The 22,192-nt window shown below is 36.9% G+C and overlaps 1 protein-coding gene across 1 annotated transcript; it reads left to right on the top strand.

Annotated features, from left to right (window-relative positions):
* Nucleotides 1-458: 458 nt before the first annotated feature.
* On the top strand, nucleotides 459-20,421 carry NAA30 (N-alpha-acetyltransferase 30, NatC catalytic subunit). The gene is made up of 5 exons (XM_021701394.2): nucleotides 459-567; nucleotides 838-1,609; nucleotides 6,407-6,530; nucleotides 8,322-8,377; nucleotides 16,974-20,421. Exons 2-5 carry the CDS (start codon nucleotides 839-841, stop codon nucleotides 17,109-17,111), a joined length of 1,089 nt encoding a protein of 362 aa, XP_021557069.1. The 5' UTR covers nucleotides 459-567; nucleotide 838; the 3' UTR covers nucleotides 17,112-20,421.
* The last annotated feature ends 1,771 nt before the right edge of the window (nucleotides 20,422-22,192 follow it).

Genomic DNA, 22,192 nt, shown 5'->3' with positions numbered 1-22,192 from the left:
CGCCCCTCTCCGGGTCAGGGCAAACATAGCACAGCTGAGGAAGAGCATTTTTAGAGGACTCGTGTGCGGCCGGGTCGGCAGACCACCAGCCCGCGGGCTTCGCGGCCGCTCCGTTGGGGCGGCGGGCTTGGAACAGGGAGCGCCGGTCCCGCCCAGCTCTCCGCGGCCCAGCGTTGTAAGCTCGGCAGGCTGAGGAGTTCCAAAGCCGAGGACGGTGGGCTGGGAGCCGGAGACTCCAAAGCCCTCAGCAACTTCCCGGCCCCACAGCCCCACCCATTAGCACGCGGCCTCCCCCAGAGACCACAGGAGACACCTTCGTACCCGCCCCTCCACAGGTCACCTCCTTCCACGCCCCTTTCCCTTGGCCCCGGCAGCCGGCAGGCAGGGAAGTGTCGTAAAGCCAGGCCTAGGAAACTTTACCCGGGGTAACAGCCGAGGCGCTTTACGGCGACGGCGGCTGTGTGTGAACCTTGGCGGTGGTGGAGGCGACCGCGGCGGCGAAGGAGGCGGCGGCAGCGGCTGAGGAGGAAGAGGAGTGGCGGCAGTGGCGGCGGGGACCTGTGCGGGGTGAGCCGCGCGGAGGGGACAGGGAGGGGCTGCGGGTGACAGGGCCAGCGGATGGTTGCGGGCGGACGGGGACGGTGGCCGGCTGAACAGCTGGGCGGCGCTGAAGAGCGGGGGGGGGCGCGGAACTGGGGGTGCTGCTCCGTGAGGGACGGTTTCTGCCTTTGTTCCCCCCCACCTGCACCGTTCCCCCCCGCCCGCCCGCCGCCCCCTCTGCTGCGCGCTTGTCCGCCGGGTCTCATGGCCTCCCCTCTCGGTCTGTGTCGCCTCTAGGATGGCGGAGGTACCGCCTGGGCCTAGCAGCCTCCTCCCACCACCAGCACCTCCGGCCTCGGCGGCGGCCGAGCCCCGCTGTCCTTTCCCGGCGGGGGCCGCCCTCGCCTGCTGCAGCGAGGACGAGGAGGACGACGAGGAGCACGAAGGCGGCGGCGGCAGGAGCCCGGCGGGCGGCGAGGCGACGGCGGCGGCCAAGGGGCATCCGTGCCTCCGCTGCCCTCAGCCGCCGCAGGAGCAGCAGCAGCTCAACGGATTGATCAGCCCCGAACTGCGGCACCTCCGGGCGGCCGCCTCCCTCAAGAGCAAGGTTTTGAGCGTGGCCGAGGCGGCCACGACCACGGCCACCCCCGACGGGGGGCCCAGAGCGACTGCAACAAAAGGAGCTGGGGTACACTCGGGCGAGAGTCCCCCTCACTGCCTCCCCAGTAATAGAAGAACTGCGCTCCCCAGCCCGGCAGAGGCAGTGGCGGCGAGCGATCCTGCGGCGACCCGCAATGGACTGGCGGAGGGCACCGAGCAGGAGGAGGAGGAGGAGGAAGACGAGCAGGTGCGGCTGCTGTCTTCATCCCTGACCGCCGGCTGCAGTTTAAGAAGCCCCTCAGGCAGGGAGGTTGAGCCTGGGGAGGATCGGACGATACGTTATGTCCGATATGAATCCGAGCTACAAATGCCCGATATCATGAGACTGATCACCAAAGATCTGTCTGAACCCTACTCCATTTATACCTATAGATATTTTATCCACAACTGGCCACAGCTGTGCTTCTTGGTAAGTGGATGGAATGCAAAGAGGGTGAACCCCGCAGAGAGATCCAGGCCGTGCAGGGCAGGGAGTGTGAGGGCTGAGAGTGGCAGTGGATGTATACTCCTGCGTTTCATAGTATGTTACATGATGGAAAGTGCGTGTATGCACTACTAGTTATTTAATGAAACTTTTGAAGGTAAGACGTCTTGATCTGGCTTAAGTTGGTATGTAAATGCAACAAGCCTGTATGATGCATGTTGGGGGTCTTGGATCCTGTTTATATTAGCTTATAATCATGTTTAACTGTCTTTAATTACCTTCCCTCATCCTCAAAGCACTTTGCAATCATTTAATTTGAACATGGTTCTGTTCGGATACAGGCTTTATTAATCTCCCAATTACAGCCGTAATCAGGGAAGAGTGTATGCATAAACATGTTTTGGTGAACATGATTGTCAGTAAACTTGCTGTGGCCACATTGGAGAATTAAATCTTAACAAGCATTTTCTTATTTTCAAGTAATTATGGGGATTGTTTCTTTTTACTTCAACAGGGCAGTTAACAGTTGTAGCACCAGAAAACACGCTGGTGCTAGATTTTAGAAGGCACTACTAACACTTCTGGTGACTGAAAGACTCCTGAAACTTGAACAAAATACCTTTTTGTGGAATGTAAGAAACTAAGTGTGAAATTGTTACCCACCTAATTTTTTTCTTTAAGAAACTGGTCATAGATATACCTAAATACTAGTAGTAACACTGGCCTGTGTAAAGTTATAGTTGACAAAATTTTTTTACTTATATGTAAGCAAAAAAGATTTGGCTATGAAACTAGCTAAATAGTTTTTTGTTTTTTAATTTATGTAGTATTGGCAGTACCGGTAGTTTCTTCCCAATAATACTGACCAACTTTAGTCTGTATGAAACCTTTCACTTAAATATTAACTGAAGGTATATGCTTTATATCTGTGTCCTCACAAGCATTTTGTTTCCATTGAATTTCACTGAGGAAAGGCAACATGCTTTTAATATTTTATGATATGTAAAGGGAGAGCACTGCTATATTTATTGTTTTAGCATTGACTTAGTTGCACTTAGCAAATCCCTGCAAGACGTTTTGACAGTGCTTTGAAATCTATCTTTTTGATTCTATATGTTGATAATCTGAAAATACTACTTCAATATTGTAGATAATGGTAGTTCTGTTTTCTATGTTCAGTTTGCTAAACTTCAATTTAGTATGTCTGTTTAAATTGTGGGAACTATCTTATATTTTACAAAACTACACTTCCAGGATTCTAACCATTGTATCAAAATAGTTCTTAGACATGCCTATGCTAATGAATATGGGAAAGTGATTTTATAGCACTATTATACATGTCATATTAAATGCCAGTGTAATTGCTAAAAATTTATGATTGATTTAATTGTAAGTTTACCCACAAAAGCATACACTTGAGTCAAACCTTAAATTGAAATAGTATATGTATTTCTGTTAATTACAGAAAATAGTTGTATATGTAATATTTAGTCAGCTTTGGGTTCTGATATTACCTCGGCCTCTCTCAACTTGTCTGCCATTTTAGACTCTGATAAACTTAGTAAATTTTAGTTTTGATATTTCATAGACTCCTTCCAGTTCACCAGCTGATTTGTACTTTAGCTCTTTAATAGCTGGTTTGTTTAACATTAAATTCTGAATATCTGGAAATTGAGATATGTACAGGTGGTTGACATCTAAGATTTACTAGTGCAAATATATATCTGGAGGTATTGAACATAAAACAGTAGTTAATCAGAGGCCATTTAGAATTGGGGCCTTTATGTTGGCATTTAAAAAATTTGAATTTCCTGTAAGAACTAATTTAAAACAAATATGTGTGTTCGTTTATTTTAAGTCATATCATTTTAGAACTGTAAAGGATCTTAAATATAATCTAGCTCAACTTTACTTTTTTTTTTTTAATGCAAAAAAAATTAAGGACCAAAGTGACTTAAAATGTTTAAATCTTCGGATACTTAGGAGTGCCTGGCTGGCTCAGTCAGTGTAACGTGCAATTCTTGATCTAGGTTGTGAGTTCGAGCCCCAAGTTGGGTGTAGAGATTACATAAAAATAAAAGCTTATATAAAAAAAAAAAAAAAGCTTCAGGTATTCAGTGGCAGAGAGGTAAAACTATAACTTTACCTGACCTCTTATTATGGAAATAAGAACCTGAAAAATTACATACTCTTGACGGTGAAGATCATTGTGTTACCAAGTTATGCTTCATCAAGGGACGGTTGTCCTTGCAAACATGAAAAATCTGAAGAGATTGAAAACCTCCAAAATGTTTTTGGTTTCCATATAACCTGTAATGGATCAAATGGAATGTATGAGGTTGAACCTTAGAAAATTGCCAATACTTGACCATATCTGACTAACAAAAATGACAGTTTCTTACGATTCTTCCTAATAATTGTAACAAATGTGAAAGTAGAGTACCAGACAAATGGGAGACACCGTGAATTACTCTACTCTTAACTAATTTAGCTCTACCTCTTTTGAGTTCATGGTATTTTCAGCTGTTGGTGCCTTTTTGAACTTCTTAAACTTATTACCAGTGATGTATTCTAGTCTGTTTATTCTAAATTTAACTTTCTGGCTTCCTCTGTTTTCCCATGTATAGCATTCTGGAATTTGGGAATTTCTATTTCACACAACTTGAATTTTTCAACTTTTATAGATTGACAGGCATTTGGCCTTGTAGAGTTAAGTCTTAATCTTGCCAGGAATTTTTCAGTTCCCATCCTTGAAAAAAGAACACATTTGATAGTATGAGTTCCAAATATATGTGCAAAGCTTTTATTTGGAAAAATTGACAAATAGTTTAGTGATTCTTATAAGTGTATATCCATCAGCAATTTATCAGAAAAAAAAAATAACAGCATAGGCCTTCCTCACTACCAACATCTTATTAGTAATAGTATATTGTAAACTGGGCTTTTATTTTTTTACTGATTCGTACCACTTGATTTTTGCTCCTACAGATTCTTAATTAGGAAGAAGTCAATCTAGTCCAAGTGTGAACTGATATAATACTTCATTTGCCTATTACTTCCTTGGTCAAAGGACGAAGATTTGTTTGAAATTCCTATCCAATTTGAAAATCTTGTCCAATTGTATTGTGTCTAGAGGTTCTGATTTTGAAGAAACTTCTTTTGGATGGTTTACTAACTGTGAAGTGTAGCTGTCCTACAGTTTTGTATCCTAGATTTATATAGGTTTCTGTTTTTCCCTAACTTAAGAGATCAGGTCAAAAAGTATTTTAATGTACCATTAGTTCAATCATGTACACACACACAACCACATACATATATTTGAGGTGAGTTACTTTCAAATCAGAAAAATGCTGTCAGAGTTGTTCAGCCAGCCAACTTTTGTGTATTTTTCAGGTCTTATTTCAGAAAGAAATTTTAGTTTTCAAAAGAATTTTGATAGAACCAGATTGATTTATTGTGAATGAAAATGGAAATAGCAATTTTAGAGGTTTATTGGTTCAAAATAGTTTTGGATTGTGTGATAAAGCAGAAATGCATTAGTGTGAATTGTTGAATTTAATATCCCATCAAAAAGATTTTTCTGACCTAGTTCAGGTTTGTGTGAAATAGATTAGAATTACCTTGCCTACAAGATTTCTCCACAATTAAAAAAGGACTTTTTAATCATTTTACAGAATGAGGGCTTTTTAATTTTTTAACCCAATTCCTGGTTTTTGTTGCTGAAATAGTTTCTTCTAAAAATTTAATTTTATTAAGAGATAATTTGAAGTTTTCCTATTTTTTTAATGAGTGCTCTTTATAGCAAACACATATTTCTAGCGAGCTGACACGTTATTAAATTATTGGAGTATTGCCCTATTGATATTTACCAGAATACAGTATTATTAGAACTTTTCATGAGTGACAGAACTTTTGAAAAACATTTTTAATGGTAACACTGGAAATCTTAATGAAAATGGGGGATGATTAGCATTTATTCAACATGTAACCTTTAATATTCTGGAAAGACATACATTTTTATTAAAATAATTCTATAAAGTTATATTAAAGCTTTTAGTATAATATGAAACTCTGGTTTTAAGTTCTAGATACTCTCTGAGCTTTATGAGAATGATAGTGTCAGGAGTGTCCTAAAAATGAGACCATTGTATATCTAGTCTTCATGGTCGTTCACTAAAAAAACCCCTTGGGTAGGATCCAAGGAATACCTTAAAAGCAATCTTTTTTCTGAAAATCATTTACATTTTTTTTCCTGATCAAAATCTAACCCTACTGTTCATGTATAAATATCATGTCTTATATTTGTTTTTCACCAAAACTTTATTAGAATTACGTTTAAATTTACAGTACTTTGATAAGCAAGTTTCACAATATTTTATCATATCCTAATGAATAGACATTTTCTTAAAAAAATTACTTTCATATATTTCCCCCTTTCCAAATCTTAAACATGTAGGTCTTTATTGCAAATAATTATAAGCACCTCTTATAAAGTACTTGAATGTTTGCTTTGTGGGAATCTTGCTTCCCCCCCCTCCCCACTAGGCTTTGATAATAAACATAAGCAATTCATGCCCTAAACAACGTTGAACGATTTTAAAACTGAAATATTTGAAGGAGTTCTAGGATTTAGATTTCTGAAACTTCTGTGATTGCTCTCTTACTAGAATTCTTATCTCTTCTTCCTCAAAAATGTGACCAGTGGTTGGTTGCTGTTTCCCTGGGTAATTGTGCAGTACCTGATGGCAATGTATTCTTCATAACTGTTTGTTTATTTTTAAGGCCATGGTAGGGGAGGAGTGTGTAGGTGCCATCGTTTGCAAGTTGGATATGCACAAAAAGATGTTCCGCAGAGGTTATATAGCCATGTTAGCCGTGGATTCCAAATACAGGAGAAATGGCATTGGTAAGGAAAATATTATGTCACTAAAAGAATGCATAAATTGTTTTCATTTTTGTTTTTTGAAGCAAAAGGTTTAAATGTAAATATGTAGAAATGAGAAAGAAGCGAAGGGAAGAAAATTAAGGTTATTTTATTTCAAAATATTTTTAAAATGTTCTTAAAATGACTTGTTTATTAATGCTTTGAGAAATTATCTTTCTAACAAGTAGGTGATCAGTTTTTACCTCCAGACATTTTTTTTTATCACATTCAAAATGATTTGTGTTCTACTACATACTGCCGTTTTCAGTAGCGTTACTGGGGCACTTGATCACAGCCCTCCAGGAGCTGTCTATACCTGGCTTAAGTGGACCTCAAGGCAAAATTATGGAGAAATTGTTACCATTATTTAGTACTAGTCCTCAAACATATTAACAAATCAGGGAGAACCAGGAGAAAGAATTGTTTCTTAGTATTCCCAGTTTCATCTCTTTCTTGGGTCTACTTTTCCTGGCATTTTCAGTTAAACTTATGATTTATAATGGTCGTTAGAATCACTGGGTGGTTTTAAAACAAATGCTTAGGTCCCTCCTCCTGAGAATCTTGTTTGTCCTGTTAAAAGTAGGACTGAAGCTTCCCCAGGTGACTGTGGTGTAAGCCTGGTTAAGAGCCACTGTCCTAGTGTCTAGGACCTACTGGCTTTTTGTTCAGGATGGGGGATCAAGCACTTGTCTGAGCGTGTCCAATTCTGGGATCTAGTGGAGCTCAGTAAGAATTCGTGAAAGATTTCATGCCTGTACCAGTATTTAATTACTAGCAGTTTTTTTGTCACTTGTAGTTTTTTTTTTAATACGAATGTTTTTGTCCGATTTAAGACTGTTTCACACAATCTGAGATGTCATGAGAAATCATTATGAATAGGTTGACTTAATACATTTGGTTTAACCAACCTTTCTTATTAGAGTTAAGAGTTTACTACTAAGGTTTTTAATGGATTGGACTTGTTATATAAGCCAAGTTTGAGTTTTTGACACATTAAAAAGAGCAGATAAGGGCTCATGGCAAATGATTAGCAATTGTCTGACTAGTTCACAGGGCAGAACCTGGTGGTTTGAGGGCTGCATCTTAGCCCTCAGACATTTTGTTTGGCCCATGTAATGTGATCTTCCTCATGTGCATGGTTGGAAAATTAAGAGATTCCTTACAGAATTTGGATTTCTTAAAATCAGAGTTGGCAGTTGTTTTCCCTTTTATGTACCAGATGTATCTGACCCTAAACTAGGATACATTTTGCTAGACATTTACAGAGACACTACTGGCATCATTTGGGAATGCTGGACTTCAGTATGCTCAGGCTCACTCTAAGGTTTGTAGGAACCAACCCAGTATCTTGGGCCCACTCTGCGTCACAGCAGTTTCTGGTGTAATCTTTGGCAAGATTCGCTCAAGAGTCTTGTAGTAACTTCAGCTAGTTCAAGGGTTTCCTGGGTTGCTCTGACCGTACCATATCTTGCCTTTTTCTTTTTCCCCTTTTCTCTTACCTTCAAACAGAACAGCACAAACTCCTACTTGGAGCAAGTAATTACACCTAAGAAAAAGGGATACATATGGAGGGAGATAGGTTTTTTATTATATTGCCATGTGTAGGTTCTGTTGGCCTCTCAGTTTAAATTTTTTCTCACTTAAGATAGTCTGTGTATCTGCATTCAAGGTAAACCCAGCATTTGATATTTCTGTGCTTAGTATGAATATGATAATTTAGGTATCTTTAAGAAACTAAATTTTCCTTCATTAATACTCATATCTATGTTCTAGGTACAAACTTGGTTAAGAAAGCTATATATGCCATGGTTGAAGGAGACTGTGATGAGGTAAGTCTTTCTAAATGTTTAAAACCTTTTACTGTGGTCTGTATTCTACCAGTTTTTTTTTTTTAAATAAGTATTCCATAATAAATTATACTGCAAATTTCATTGCAAACTATTACATAATTGTTGCTTGTGGTGAAAATTATATTCCTTTTAAAAACACATGAATTTTGGGCGCCTGTGTGGCTCAGTCATTAAGCGTCTGCCTTCGGCTCAGGTCATGATCCTGGGGTCCTGGGATCGAGTCCCACATCGGGCTCCCTGCTCGGCAGGAAGCCTGCTTCTCCCTCTCCCACTCCCCCTGCTTGTGTTCCTGCTCTCGCTGTCTCTCTCTGTCAAATAAATAAAATCTTTAAAAAAAACAAAACACATGAATTTTGACCTAGAACAATTTTAAGATGATAATGGGAGCTAAAATTTGTTCTTTGTCAAAATGTAAAGGTGAAATCTTAGACATTTTCAGTAAATAATTGGTATTCAGAGGAATTGGTATTCAGAGGATTTGTTCAGTTAAAGTCACTTAAGGTAGCTCTTATTATAATCTTACTGCAATTTCCTTACATATTGGCCTTGGTTTCTCTCTAAATAACATTTTTTTTTTTTTAACTTTGGGCCAACTGTCAGCTCATATGAAAGACATTTCGTGTTTGAAGAAAAATCAGCATTAAATAATGAGAAGGCTGAGGAGAAAAAATTACAACCACTTTTTAAATGTAGACCTGTCTGTGTATTAACCTAGGAGTGTCTTTTCTCTTTAGCCTGTTTGTACAGCCTAACCACAGCTATAATTTCTTTGTAGCCTATAGCACTGTCCTGTACACATAGTGAGTGCTCTGTAACTAATGGTGATGATTGGGAATGTTAAAATTTACTGTCATATGATGTGGAAGGAAATAAGTATGAACTAGAGAAGTATAGATGTTTTTAATACAGCAATGGTGACTGAGATGGAACAAAGTTGTATTGTGTTAATAATTTTATAAACCGTACAAGTGACAATTATCTCTATTATTGGAGGGCAACTATGCCTTAGAGAGTTCTCAAAATACTTAAAATTAGGTAATTTTTTCCTCAAAAGACTCTAACCTGTTTTGATTACTTTTTTTTTAAGACGGTTTTTTTTCTGTACAAAATGTATACACAGTCGTTAAACATGATGTGTATGTGTGATTCGAGGGTACAGAGTCCCTTCATTCACCATGCTCACACTCTGCAGCTCTTCATTCTTCTTTCCGCTTATAGCTACTGTTCATCTTCAAATATGTATCCTCCCATTTCTAAGCACACATCTAAGCTGTGTAATACTTTTTCTTTACACAAATGAAGCCATAGTTATTATTCTGCAATAATTACTTTTTTTTATTTAACAATATCTCATGAACATGTTTCCATGTCAGAATACAGAGATTTACCATAGAGTATTCTCACCCTTCTTGTTCACATTAGTTTGTATTCTGGCAGATTACACTAAATAGTGGTTGTTTGAGAAGGCCTGCAGGTATGTTGGGCAGCACAGAGGAAATCATCCTGGCATTTCAGGATGTTCAGTGTTACTTCAAATAAGGTAATTCACATGTAGTGAAGGATCTTACATGGTAAACAGCTTTTAATATAATACCACAAAGTAAAAGATGCAGTGACCCTGATCATTTAAATGTCTGGTAACTAAAATTTGCAGAAGAGGATTAGACTGCATATGTTGATGGGTGTAAGTCTCTATGTTTGTAGCCACACTGGTTTAGTTCATCAGGAGGAGAAGTCAAGCTTCATAAAAGTTGCCAAACAGTTTGGAGAAATCTTTGGGTTGATAAGACCATGTTTTGATCCTCTACTGCTACTGAGTAGAGTGTAGTGAGCAGGGATGTTACGAACAGGGAGTATTATGTTCCTTAATGGTGTTATACCTTTTGTGAGTTATCCTAGTCACTACCCGTGAGACATGGTAGTGTGCTTTACCTTAACAGAACAAATATGTTTATATCGTATTCGTTTTCCTTTAAAAGGTCTGGGGATTGATATGGAGATTTGGGTTATATTGTTTTAGTCTCATAGTTAGATCCTAAATTAGTGACACGTTTTATGGTAGAAATACTCTTTTCATTGTGGGCCTAAAAATCTAATTCTGATTTACTTTTCTTACTTTTGAAGCAAAGAGTTTTACCTATTCTTAGCCTGAAATGGGGATAGTTCCGAAGACTTACTTTTTTTGTATGATTTTTTTACAGTTTGAATAGTTCTGCCTCTGGATTAGAGAACTCTTCTATGTTTAAAAAAAATTGTGTCCCACATTGTTCAGATAAAGGTTTTGCTCTATAAAGGGATAGAACCTTTGTTTACTCTTTATAAGGCTTTTCCTCTCCCTTTCCTTATGTTTTAAACTGTATAAGCCACGATTCTATCCCCTTTTCCCTTCTAATTTTTTTTTTTTTAAAGATTTTATTTGTTTGAGAGAGAGAATGAGAGACAGCACAAGAGGGAAGAGGGTCAGAGGGAGAAGCAGACCCCCTGCCGAGCAGGGAGCCCGATGCGGGACTCGATCCCGGGACTCCAGGATCATGACCTGAGCTGAAGGCAGTCGCCCAACCAACTGAGCCACCCAGGCGCCCCTCCCTTCTAATTTTTGATAGTTAATTTGTCTTTGTTGGTTCCACTTCCTTTTATTACCATTTCATCCCATTTGGTTTGGTTTCTTACCCCTCGACTCCAGTGTAACTACTTTCTCACTGATGTATTTGCTAGACCTAGTAGCTTCTTGGTTCTCCTCTACTTATTAAACTACTTCTCAGTCTTTAAGGTCCAAAACAAATATCAATAACTTTTTAAAAGTTTTCCTTAATCCTTCTGGACAGAATCACTTGTGTGGCTTCTGTGGCTTTCTTGGCTTCTCTTTTTGTAAAATTTACTCCGCTGTTCAGAGTCTGTGCCTTAGCTGGTAAGGGAGCAGAGATTCCTTTTCTTGTTTACTGCCGTATTCTTAGTACTCAGTGTGGCATTTGTGATAGAGTACAGTGGTTCTTAAGTATTTGTTGACAATTAGTTCAGTGCTTCCAGCATTTTATCTGTACCTCTTTTTTTTTTTTTTAATGGACTTGTGAATTTCAGCTTGTATAATTGTTAAACTTGTCTTTCCTTCTGAGCTTTCTGTAAGCTTTCTAGGAATGGCAGTCATTTTACTTGTTTTGTACATAGTAAGATTTAAAAAAAAAAAGTATCTACAGAGTTCATCAGTTGTTAAAATACCTTTTGGTAAAAACAAAATCATATGTAAAAACAGTCTTGTATATAATAATTGTGTTCTGAGGAAAACTGAAATTTTAATTTCTAAGAATATAGTAACCAATTATAAAGTAACCCAACATGTGATTTTACTTAAGTTAGGCCAACCTTCTTTTCTCTTAACGTGTTAAGGAATTTTGGCAAATTATTGGAAAGACATTTGAAAAGGGATTTAAATTACATTTTCCACCACTTAGGTTGTACCGCTAATTTTTTTTTTATTCTTCAAGAGATTTTTAATTCTATGCACCTGTATGGAGTTACATTTGGAAATCTCTGTGAAGCCTTACCATGCACATCCAGTCAATTTTTACTTCCTATTCTGTTTGTAGAATTTGTGACCTTGAGTCATGTTTATATTGCTCTTGGTTGCTATTGTCATTTTTAAGATAAATTTACATCATATTAAACCAAAATTAGTAATCACAGAGTTGAACGGTAGATGATGTTTTTGTCCAAATAATAATGAAATACTCTCCTGATCTAATAGTTATTTTCATTTTGCCTTACTATGACTTTCCTAATGTTTTATGTCAGAATTAGACATGTTAAAACAGCATAACTAAAAGATCTTTTTTAATTTTCTGTATATTTGGAGCTGTCTATAGAAGTTATAGCATGAAAAAAAAGAAACAAGTGGATTTGTTGTTTCATGAATGAGAAATACATTACCCATACTGCTGACCTGGCTTGGATTTGGTTACACCCCCACATGTTCTGGCTGCCAAACATGTAGTGGCTACTAGGACAAGCATCTTGGGTTTGTGTATTACATTAGGGGAATAGTAAGAGAAATACAAACAAATAGCATGAATAAGTTTTCTAGAATGTGGGATTGCTGGATCATATAGTAGTTCTATTTTTAAGTTTTTGAGGAACCTCCATAACTATTTCCATGATGGCTGTACCAATTTACATTCCTACCAACAGTGGCCTAATTTATTATAACCAGTGATAAATCTGTTACATATTAACAAAATGCATATAATATCTTGATATATACAAATGCATCTCATGTATTTTTATGTTTTTTTGATATTGTACAAAGGTGAATTTTATGATAATGTACAAAGCCTTATATGTTTAACAGTTACATGTTGAACATTTTTAGTTTCACTGGAAACATATTTTGGCTGTGAGACAGAGGCTGCTGGGTACAGAAGAGTAAAATGGAGATATTTAAGCTGTAAGGACTTTTGGTTGAGTAGTTTGTCCTAATTAAAGAACTGGTTATGAGAAGCCTGGGTTCTAGATCCATCTTCTGTCACTTAGAATTGTGTGATTGTAGGCAAGTCATTTAACTTTTTATAGTCTCTTTGTCTATGCAGCATGATCGTAATTCTGATCTTAAAGGAATGTTATGAAGAGCAGTAGTGGTGTTCAGTAGTATTGATGGAAGGTCTGTGAGGTGCCAGTTGATAGGCTAGTGCTTAGGTTCTAGCAGTGAACAGTTGGCCTCCCTCCAACAGTTCCAGCCTACAATATTAAAAAAATCTTTCTAAACTGTAATCATTTGGCTTATCCTGACAATGGTTTGTTGCTAAGAGAGTCTGTGGAACTTCACAGTAATCCTTTTTCTGTTAAGTAGAATTCTACTTTGCCAGATTTCTTTGGGACCAAAGTAGCCTCATTATCCTTTGGCTTCCTATGTAATACTCCCATGATGTGGTCTAAAAGAATAGTTTTATATTGAGTTTTCACTGTAAACCCAGATTCTCTTTTAATTATAAGAATTTGAATGATTAAGTATTAAAAAGTAGTTACTTTTTTTCTGACATTTTCTATTTTGTCAAATGATCTCTTTGTTTAGAGAATGTGAGTGTACCGAGAGAATATTTTCATTTTAACTAAGGTTAGCCCTTTGTGTAATTCCATTTCTGTATAATTGGGCTGTATTTCACTAATCTGTTAGGATGCCAACAAACGTGAATACAACTCTTTACCACACCCTATGTGTGTATTTTTGTAGCCATAATTAGCTTCAGATGTGTCTTGAATATTTCCAGTTGCCAAATATTAACAAACAGACTTAGAATCCCTTCATTGTGTCTTAAGTAGGTTAGATCTCCCATTTGCTGCTTTGTTTTAATCTGGGAAACAATCAGGGGGAGGCACAGAAGAGTGGATACTATTAAGCTGTAGTTCAGATTTGGAGTCTGGTCTGTTTTTGCAGTTCTGGTGGCCTTGAGTTTCATTCTTTTGTAAATTGGAGAAAATCATATCTATTTCATAGGGTTATTGTGAAAATAACATGACAAATGCAGGTAAAATGACATAATGCATGTAAAATGCTTTACAATTTTATTAAGCCTTCAATAAATACTAGCTTAAAAAGAACCTTTCACTCCTTTTTCTGTGAAATCAAGTTCCAAGTTTTGAGTTGTTGTACCTTTATTGCTTCACATGTTAATTGTTTTGACACATTTTAGCTTTAATTAGGTGGTGGCCTAAAACAGAATTCTAGGAGTTATGCAAGAGAATTGTTCAAAATTGAAACCTGTATTGATCAGACTGTAGTGTCCCATACTGGAAGATGACATACATTACTAAAAAATAAATTCCCTTTTTTTAAGAGCAGAGAAAAATTGTTGACTTTTATTCTTAAACCAGTTTATTTGTTGTACAACATTTATTTAAATGTCCCTTCTTAGTAATATTTTCTCTTGCTCCTGAATTATTCATTGCTTGTGTACAACATTTATTTAAATGTCCCTTCTTAGTAATATTTTCTCTTGCTCCTGAATTATTCATTACTTGTGTTTAGATCTTTAAAAAGTTCAAATTTAGCATGTGATTTGCTTTAATGAGTTAATTGTGTAGGCAGTTGCTTTAAGATGATGCTTTTTCTTTCAGTACTTTGGTCATTTAAAAGTTTGGTAATGCTTTTGTTTGTTTAATGTTTATGTAACTATGTAATATAATGAAAGGTGCTTAGGATGTATATAATTTACAAATATTTAAGAGCCTTCTATGTGTTAGGCAGTTTGTTAGGTATGTAGGAAATGGCTATGAAGGAGGTACACATGATCCCTGCCCTTGTTGGGTGCATCAGCTAGGAGAGATGACACCGTCATTAAATGTTGAATGAGAATGGAGTTGAATAAGGAGAAGTGCAGAGTGCTCTTGGGGTAATATAAAAGAAAGGGATACTTCACCCAGTCTGGAAGGGACAAGCTAAGGCCAAAAGCAAGGAGGACAGGAAGAGCATCCTTCCAGACAGAGAAAACAACTTATGTGAAAAGTCTAAGGTGGGAAAGATTATGGTGGGTTCCAGAAACTGAAAGTTCAGTGTTGATCATGGAGAGCTGGGGGAAGGGGAGGGGAATACCTAAACTGAAGTTGGCAAGGTAGGTAGAGGCCATATTTTGATGGGCCTTTTAGGTTTCTTTAGATTATTTTTAGATTGTGGACTTTATCTTGAGGACAAAAGGGAGTCAGTGGTTTTAAGCAGGGAGTTAACAAGAGCATCATTCTACTTAAAGAGAATGGAGACCTTTGAGTTAGGAGGATCTTGTAATTACAGTGAAAGTTGATGGCAGCTTGGACTAGAATGGTATCATTAGGGATAGAAAGAAAAGGGTCGATTTGAGAAATTTAAGAGAGAGAATTGAAATACTCGGTGCTTGGGTATTTGTAGGGGGGCGTGAGAGGAAAGAAGTTCAACAATGACTCTTGGTTTCAGGTTTAAGGATTGGTAGGATGGAGATCTTGTTACTAAGATACGGAATTGTGAAGGAGAAGTTGATCATGAGTTCAGTTTTGGATAGGTTGAGTTGAGGTATATTCTTTTTCCTATTATTTACATCCGTTTGAATTCTTGTCAGGTATTTTGATAGCTTGAGAAAGAACAAAGAGACTCATAGGCTTTACTTGGGACTTTAATTATGCTTTGCTTTTTCTGTCCCACTTCAAACACCTGAGGGTTATGACATCCCAGCAGTAACTGTGGCTCACTGTGTCGGTAATTCTCAATGAGGTAGGTTGAGAATCAATAGAAAGGCAAATAGAGCTGTGTATCTAAAAGGTGTGAGGATGGGATAGAGGATGTTTTGGTAGAGGAAGGTAGAAACAAATTAAAAAAAGGAAATCACTGGGGCGCCTGGGTGGCTCAGTCATTGAGCGTCTGCCTTCGGCTCAGGTCATGATCCCGGAGTCCTGGGATCGAGCCCCGCATCAGGCTCCCTGCTCCGCGGGAGGCCTGCTTCTCCCTCTCCCACTCCCCCTGCTTGTGTTCCCTCTCTCACTGTGTCTCTCTCTGTCAAATAAATAAAATAAAATCTTTAAAAAAAAAGAAAAAAAAAAAGAAATCACACAATACCAAAAAGTATCATTTATTCATTGTCAGGGCCATTGGTTCAGTAATATTAAAAAAGACTCAGAAGTCAGTACTTTGTGTTCTTCTGTTAAGTGTTGATGTCCATAATATGTAGTCATTTGTTCTCAGACTGTAGTCTCCCAACTAGCAGCATCAACATCAACTAGCAATTTTTTAAAAATACAGATTCTTGGGCTCCATCCCAAATCTACTCAGAAACTCTGGAGGAGGGGTCTCAGCAATCTGTTTTAACAAACCCTCCAGTTAACTGATGTTTGGGTACCTTTGGTCTAAAATCAGCAAAGGGTCAGATGAGTAAATATTTTAGACTTTGCAGACTATAGATCTCTGGTGCAGCTGTTCAACTCTGCTCCTTGTGTTGAGAAAGCAGTCCTAGACAGCATGTAAACAAATGGGCATGGTTGTGTTCCAGTAAAACTTTATTTACAGAAGCAGGCAATAGGCACATTTGGCCCAAGAGCTATAATTTGCAGATTCTGGTGTAGGCTGTAGACAATATGGTAATTGTTGCCAGGATAAATGATGACAAATTAATGAAAATATAGGAGTTGGAGGTCAATTTGAATAGTTTCAAGTACTGGTCAATTTTCTTCAAAGTTTTTATTGTTGATTTTTTTCTTTTCTTCGTCTTTTTGTCACACTATTTTTCTCCACAGGGAAACAATTCATCTTTGTTTTAGTATAAAACATGTATTCTCATTGCTAAAACTTTCAAAACATCACAAAAAATCAATAGAACAGAAAATGTTCACATTCCTACCTCCCCTTGCCCCAAGAGAAAATTACTATCACAATTTCAGTGACCATTTTTCTGGGTTCTTTCTGTACATCATTAACATTTATTGTTTCACCATCAATTTTAAAACAGAATACGGTATGTCTTTCTTAAATATTTGAAATGTTTATATGTGATTTGTCAAATTATGAAATTATAAAATTAATTTCAAATATATAAAATTGTAACTTAGTTTTCTCCTCTTTTCGAAGGTTGTTTTGGAAACAGAAATAACGAATAAGTCTGCTTTGAAACTTTATGAAAATCTTGGTTTTGTTCGAGATAAGAGGCTGTTCAGATACTATTTAAATGGAGTTGATGCACTGCGACTTAAATTGTGGCTGCGTTGAGAAACTGACATCAAGGAACAACTTTCCAACCACGCAGAATCGACCTTTGCATGCAATGCAATTTGTACAAAATTGCTTTGCAGGTGGATTTAGTAATTTCCATGCAGCTCTTATCTGTCAGTGTCTCATTGAGTGTCGCACAATATTTGTTGCACTTTGGCATGGCGCATTTGTTCCGAATTAAAAGAGATTGTTTTAAACTTAAAAGAGTTCTTTTGGTACCAGCAAGATGTGCCAGTTGATAGCCAAGATTTGTTTGTTCATTTGCAAAGTCTGCTGACAATGTCATTTACACAGTGATCATTTTGTCACAGAACCAGTAAGTGGAACATGATTTTTGTTCCTTAAAAAAGCCAATGTAGATTGTAAAAATCTCCAAGTTATACTAACATTTCACATGAAACCTGCCATAGTTTTCTGAAGGGGGTGGGGGAAAAGCTTCAATTTTAGGTTTTATTTTTTCAATATTAAATTTTTCCATTCTTGAATATTGGTACCTCAGTGATTAGTGAATGAAAAAAATGTTATGTAGGGTTGAGTGTGTCTTACAATGAGTAAAGATAACAATTAAATTGCGTCTGCCAGTGCCTGTGTAGATAAATATATTTGTCTTCATCTCTAGTTTTTGAATGCATGCTATCTTTTCCTTTTCTTTAAGGTCTTTGCAAGCAAACTTTTGTTTTTATTTAAATTCTAAATTTGATAATAAATTATTTCAGATTTTTATAATTTGGATACTTTTTTCCAGGTGAGTGACAGAGTGGTTTACTGTAAAGTCCCTTTTTTCCTTACAGTAAGAAGTTGAATCTACTTGGAAAATCTTTGAGAAATGACTCAAAAGGGATGAGAAAAGTTGATGGAGCCGGGAATTGCTGGGTTTTTGGATGCACTTTTTTTTTTTTTGAGAGTGAGGGAATTTTTGGAAAAGAATAGAAAATTAATGTAAATTGGTATGATTTTATTTAATCAAAATTATCGCTAAGCTGTGAAGGACAGCTTTTACAAAGCAGTTGGAACTTTTCCCACTTGATTTGGATTTCACATTGCTTCTGTTTCTTAAAATGCTTCACTTTTGGCTCTTGGTCTTGGAAATAAATTTCAAGGTGCATTGTATCCATTTTAAACTGATTTTCTTTTCACTTATTTGAGCAAATTCTTGGGGAAGCTTTGCTTAGTCCTCAAAAAAACAAAAGGGAAAATTGTAAAAAATTTTTGGAAGGAGTTCTGTGGGTTTTCTTAATAGTTATTACCATGTTCAGTTACATTGTATTTTGGCCAATCTGTGCAGTGTAACAAATTTTAAAGTTAATTGCTTTCAATTGAGTCAGGAAACCCGTGATGGATAATTTAACTGGAAAACCTAGGTACCCATAAAAAAAAAAAAAATTGATGCTCTGTGAAAAATGTTTTGTAGGATTCTATGTTGTTTTTTCTTTAATTTGGATATGCTTTACTTCTGCTCTAGGATTTGGTTTGAATTTTATTTTATGGCTATAATTACTGTATTTTTTAAAACCCTACCTCCATTAACAGTTGGTAAAAGCCCCCTTTCAGGAAAGTTTTTTGCCTTTTTTTTTTTTTTTTTAAAAGGAAAGCTGCTCCTTGCTCAGTGTAGTGTCTTGAAAGTGAACATGGTATTAAGTACTTTTAAAATAATGGTGCACAGATTTGGTGAAAATAAAATCTTCCTGCTGGTGGGATCATTTATAGTTCCTTATTTTTAAAGACAACTTTTTCTTTCCATTTTATGTTGCTCTTGAAAGTTTAATCGGCAGAGTACTGATTACATTAAAAATGTGATGATCACACAATACTCAGCTTTCCAGCTGATGATTTTGAGTATGTCTTTGCTCAAATGTCATTTGGGCTCTAGCATTTAGAGGAATGCCAATCATAGTGATGCTTCTGTTATTTTTAATATGGAGGGAACTGAGCTAAAACAGTTATCAAATTTTATCTCACCACTTTATATTTGACTTGCTGATTCATGAGTAATGATAGTTGATGAACATACAGTTGCTTGACTCACTGATGGGGACAGTTCCAAAGTAGATACATGCTGGATTTTCATTTCAACCATTATGTTTTTGGCACGTTGTCAATGAAACCATTTCTAACTGACCTTTTGCCCCAGAATTGACCAGGTTTTGCTGAACTGACTGGGTGTTTGTAAACATGACCATAACATGTGGCTAAAAAGTCAGATGGTTGCTGTATTGTTCAATTGGTGTATGTTGAATATAAATGTCTCCCTTATGTCTTTCATTGGTTATGCAAAAATTGTTTACTTAAGTAGACTAAAATTTTAATATCTAGCTTGATAACCCAGCATCGAAACTAAGTCTCCATTCCAGTTGAAGTAGCATCGTACATTAATTTACTTTTTGATAGTGGGCTTTCATTTTTCTTATATGATCTTAAAACAGTCCCAGTTAAAATTGATAGAGTGAGTTCACTTGGCTAAAACTGAGCAAAATTGGTGCAACTTTCTTTTAACGGGGTGCTGCCTCTTTAAGACTGACTGTACTATCCACTGACACTGGTTTGGCAGTTGGTACTGCTGAACATTTTTATACATGCTACCATGAAGCTATATATGTTAGTATTGAAGAAGCTAACGGGTATACTATCATTTTTGATATGTGGGCTGATTGTAATTTCCCTTACTTTAGGATGAAACTACTCTAGAGAAGTCCACAGATCAGAAACCAGACAGTAGTTTTTGAAGTCAAAGCCAACAAAATAAAAAAAGAAAAAAGAAAAAATTACTATTAAAAAATTGGTTTTGATATTTTCTGCCTCTTCCCCAAATTACCCTCCCTACTTGCTTGACAAATCTATGTAAAGGACTTTGTTTGTCACATGTTTTAATTTTACCTTGCCCTGTGTTATGGTATTGGCTGACATGTATAAGACTGGATGTGTATATTTATTATGGTGTCTAAAAATCATGAAGTTCATCACTTTCCGGGAGCATAGATAAAAGCAAATCGGTAGTGCATCAGAGTTACTTTTCAGTGCACCATGACATCACTAAAATGAGTGCTATAATGTTACAGGGCTTTCAGGTTTGTAAAAACATAACCATAAATTATATTGACGTCAGATATGAGTTGAGTATCTATAAAGTATCACGTGTATCTCAAAATATTGGACTGCTGTTTGATGACTGGATATTGCTGCATAATTTTCTTCTATTGTCCCATATCCTTTTGGAGAGAGAGATTTAATGGGATTTGAAATGTGCAAGATGTCTAAATAAGATGCAGTCAAATAAAGTTGGTTAAGTTGTGTTTGCATTTTTCTTTTAGATACAGCTGTGTGCATTTTATGATTGAGTTGTTCTGCTTTTACCTAAGAAAAAAAACCAAGCAATCCATTCAGTTCTCCACTTCCTGCCTCCCATCCAAGAATTATTTGGGAGAAGTGATATATAATTGTTATCTACTTTGTGTTCTGACAAAGTAAATTTAAAAATAACAGCATGAATTTGATTTTCCTAAAAGTATTCAAAGTTAGTCAACTCAGATATCAGCTATCAATACAAATGAGAGCATTTTTGCATGTATAAAACCAAAACTTGGTTTTTTGTCCTTGTCCCATAGCAATTTATTCCTAAGACTGTTTTTATTTTAATTTACTACCTTTTTTGTTTGTACTTAAGTAATGTTTCTCCCCCCTTGTTAAGACACCAAAGTAAAATAGAGCGGTATCTGGGCTTTTTGCCTCATTCTTGTAAGAAGCTTTAAATGATAGTTATGTATGCTTTTATATTTAAAGATTTATGGATGTTAGTGGAAGAAAGAGATGTTTTAAATGTGAGTACTAAATTACTTTCATCATCCATGCAGTATTCACTTTGTTCTTTTATAGTTAGTAAAAATGGCTGAGTTCATGTTTTACTTGAATCTTATATGGAACTCCTGAATACCTCATAAATTGTCTAAATAATGATCGGAAAGTTGATAGCATCCTTTGACACCTATGAACAGAGATCACTATTGATGTGTAGCCCAGCGATATAGTGAGTGATAACTTTTAAACAACTTTTAAAAGAGTGAAAAATCTCATGAGCATATAGCACACTGCACTTTTTTTCAGATCAGTGCTGTCCAATGGCCCTTTTTACAATAATAAAAATGTTCTTTGTGCTCTCCAGTATGGTAGCCACTAGTCACATATAGCTAGTGAGCCCTTGAAGCAACAGCTAGTATGATTGAAGAACTGAATTTTTAATTTTAATTAATTGAAATTTAAGTAGTCACGTGGTTAGTGGCTACTGTATTGGACAGCATAGCTTTAGATAATATTTAAGCAGTAGTAACTAAGGAAAGTATTTTTTCAGTAGGATTTTTAAGACTACCAAGTTATTGAAGTATGAAATGGAAGCATCAGGATTAAAAATCTCTGAGCAAGGGAACAGCTGCACTGTTTATGTTGATTGTCTGTTGCATCCATACAGTTATTTGACACCACCTCTCTCCCACCCCCATTGTGATGTAGCCCTTCTGAGAAAAGCAGCCCTTAAAGTTTTTATTTGGAAATTTTCTGGGTTGCAGAGATGCACAGATTCAAGTGGCAATAATTAGTTTCTGATGAGACTGTCATGTCTTTTTAGTGTTAAAATATTTTACATAGTTAAACCTAATAATCTCATTGTAGATGAATTTGAAGTCATTTCATCTCTAAATGAGATTGGTCATTTCTCATTTTACCAGTGTTCAAACTGGAACATAGAAGTATATCGTGTTTGTACTTTAATTCTGGAAGATCATTCATGCTGAAGCAAAGGCGAGTGTTTTTGTTTCTGAGAGAACAAGATTTTGCTGTGTTCTCTGGCCATGTCGTGTGTCACTCTTGATTCTAGCTGGTCATGTAGTTGGTGTAACTCATCAAAAGGGCAGGAGTGAGGTTGAAAAACACCTGGCCAAGGGGAGTGCCAGGCTTGGTACAGTTTGTTCCCACTGCTGGGGAAAGAGCTCAAAGCATATGTTTGTTTGATAGCAATCAGTGTCTGATCGTCATATGAAAAGACCTAGGGATAACAAAGACCACCAAAGTGCCAAAATCTAATACTAAAA

Source organism: Neomonachus schauinslandi, chromosome 9, assembly GCF_002201575.2.
Source record: "Neomonachus schauinslandi chromosome 9, ASM220157v2, whole genome shotgun sequence".
NCBI classification, from domain to species: Eukaryota; Metazoa; Chordata; class Mammalia; order Carnivora; family Phocidae; genus Neomonachus; species Neomonachus schauinslandi.
This window is presented reverse-complemented; position numbering and strand designations above follow the sequence as displayed.

Excerpts from the sequence above, each read along its gene's own strand:
- NAA30 (XM_021701394.2), top strand. The coding sequence starts at position 839 with ATGGCGGAGGTACCGCCTGGGCCTAGCAGCCTCCTCCCACCACCAGCA. Across the intron at positions 1,610-6,406 it reads GGCCACAGCTGTGCTTCTTG|GCCATGGTAGGGGAGGAGTG; the intron begins GTAAGTGGATGG and ends TTTATTTTTAAG. Across the intron at positions 6,531-8,321 it reads ATACAGGAGAAATGGCATTG|GTACAAACTTGGTTAAGAAA; the intron begins GTAAGGAAAATA and ends TCTATGTTCTAG.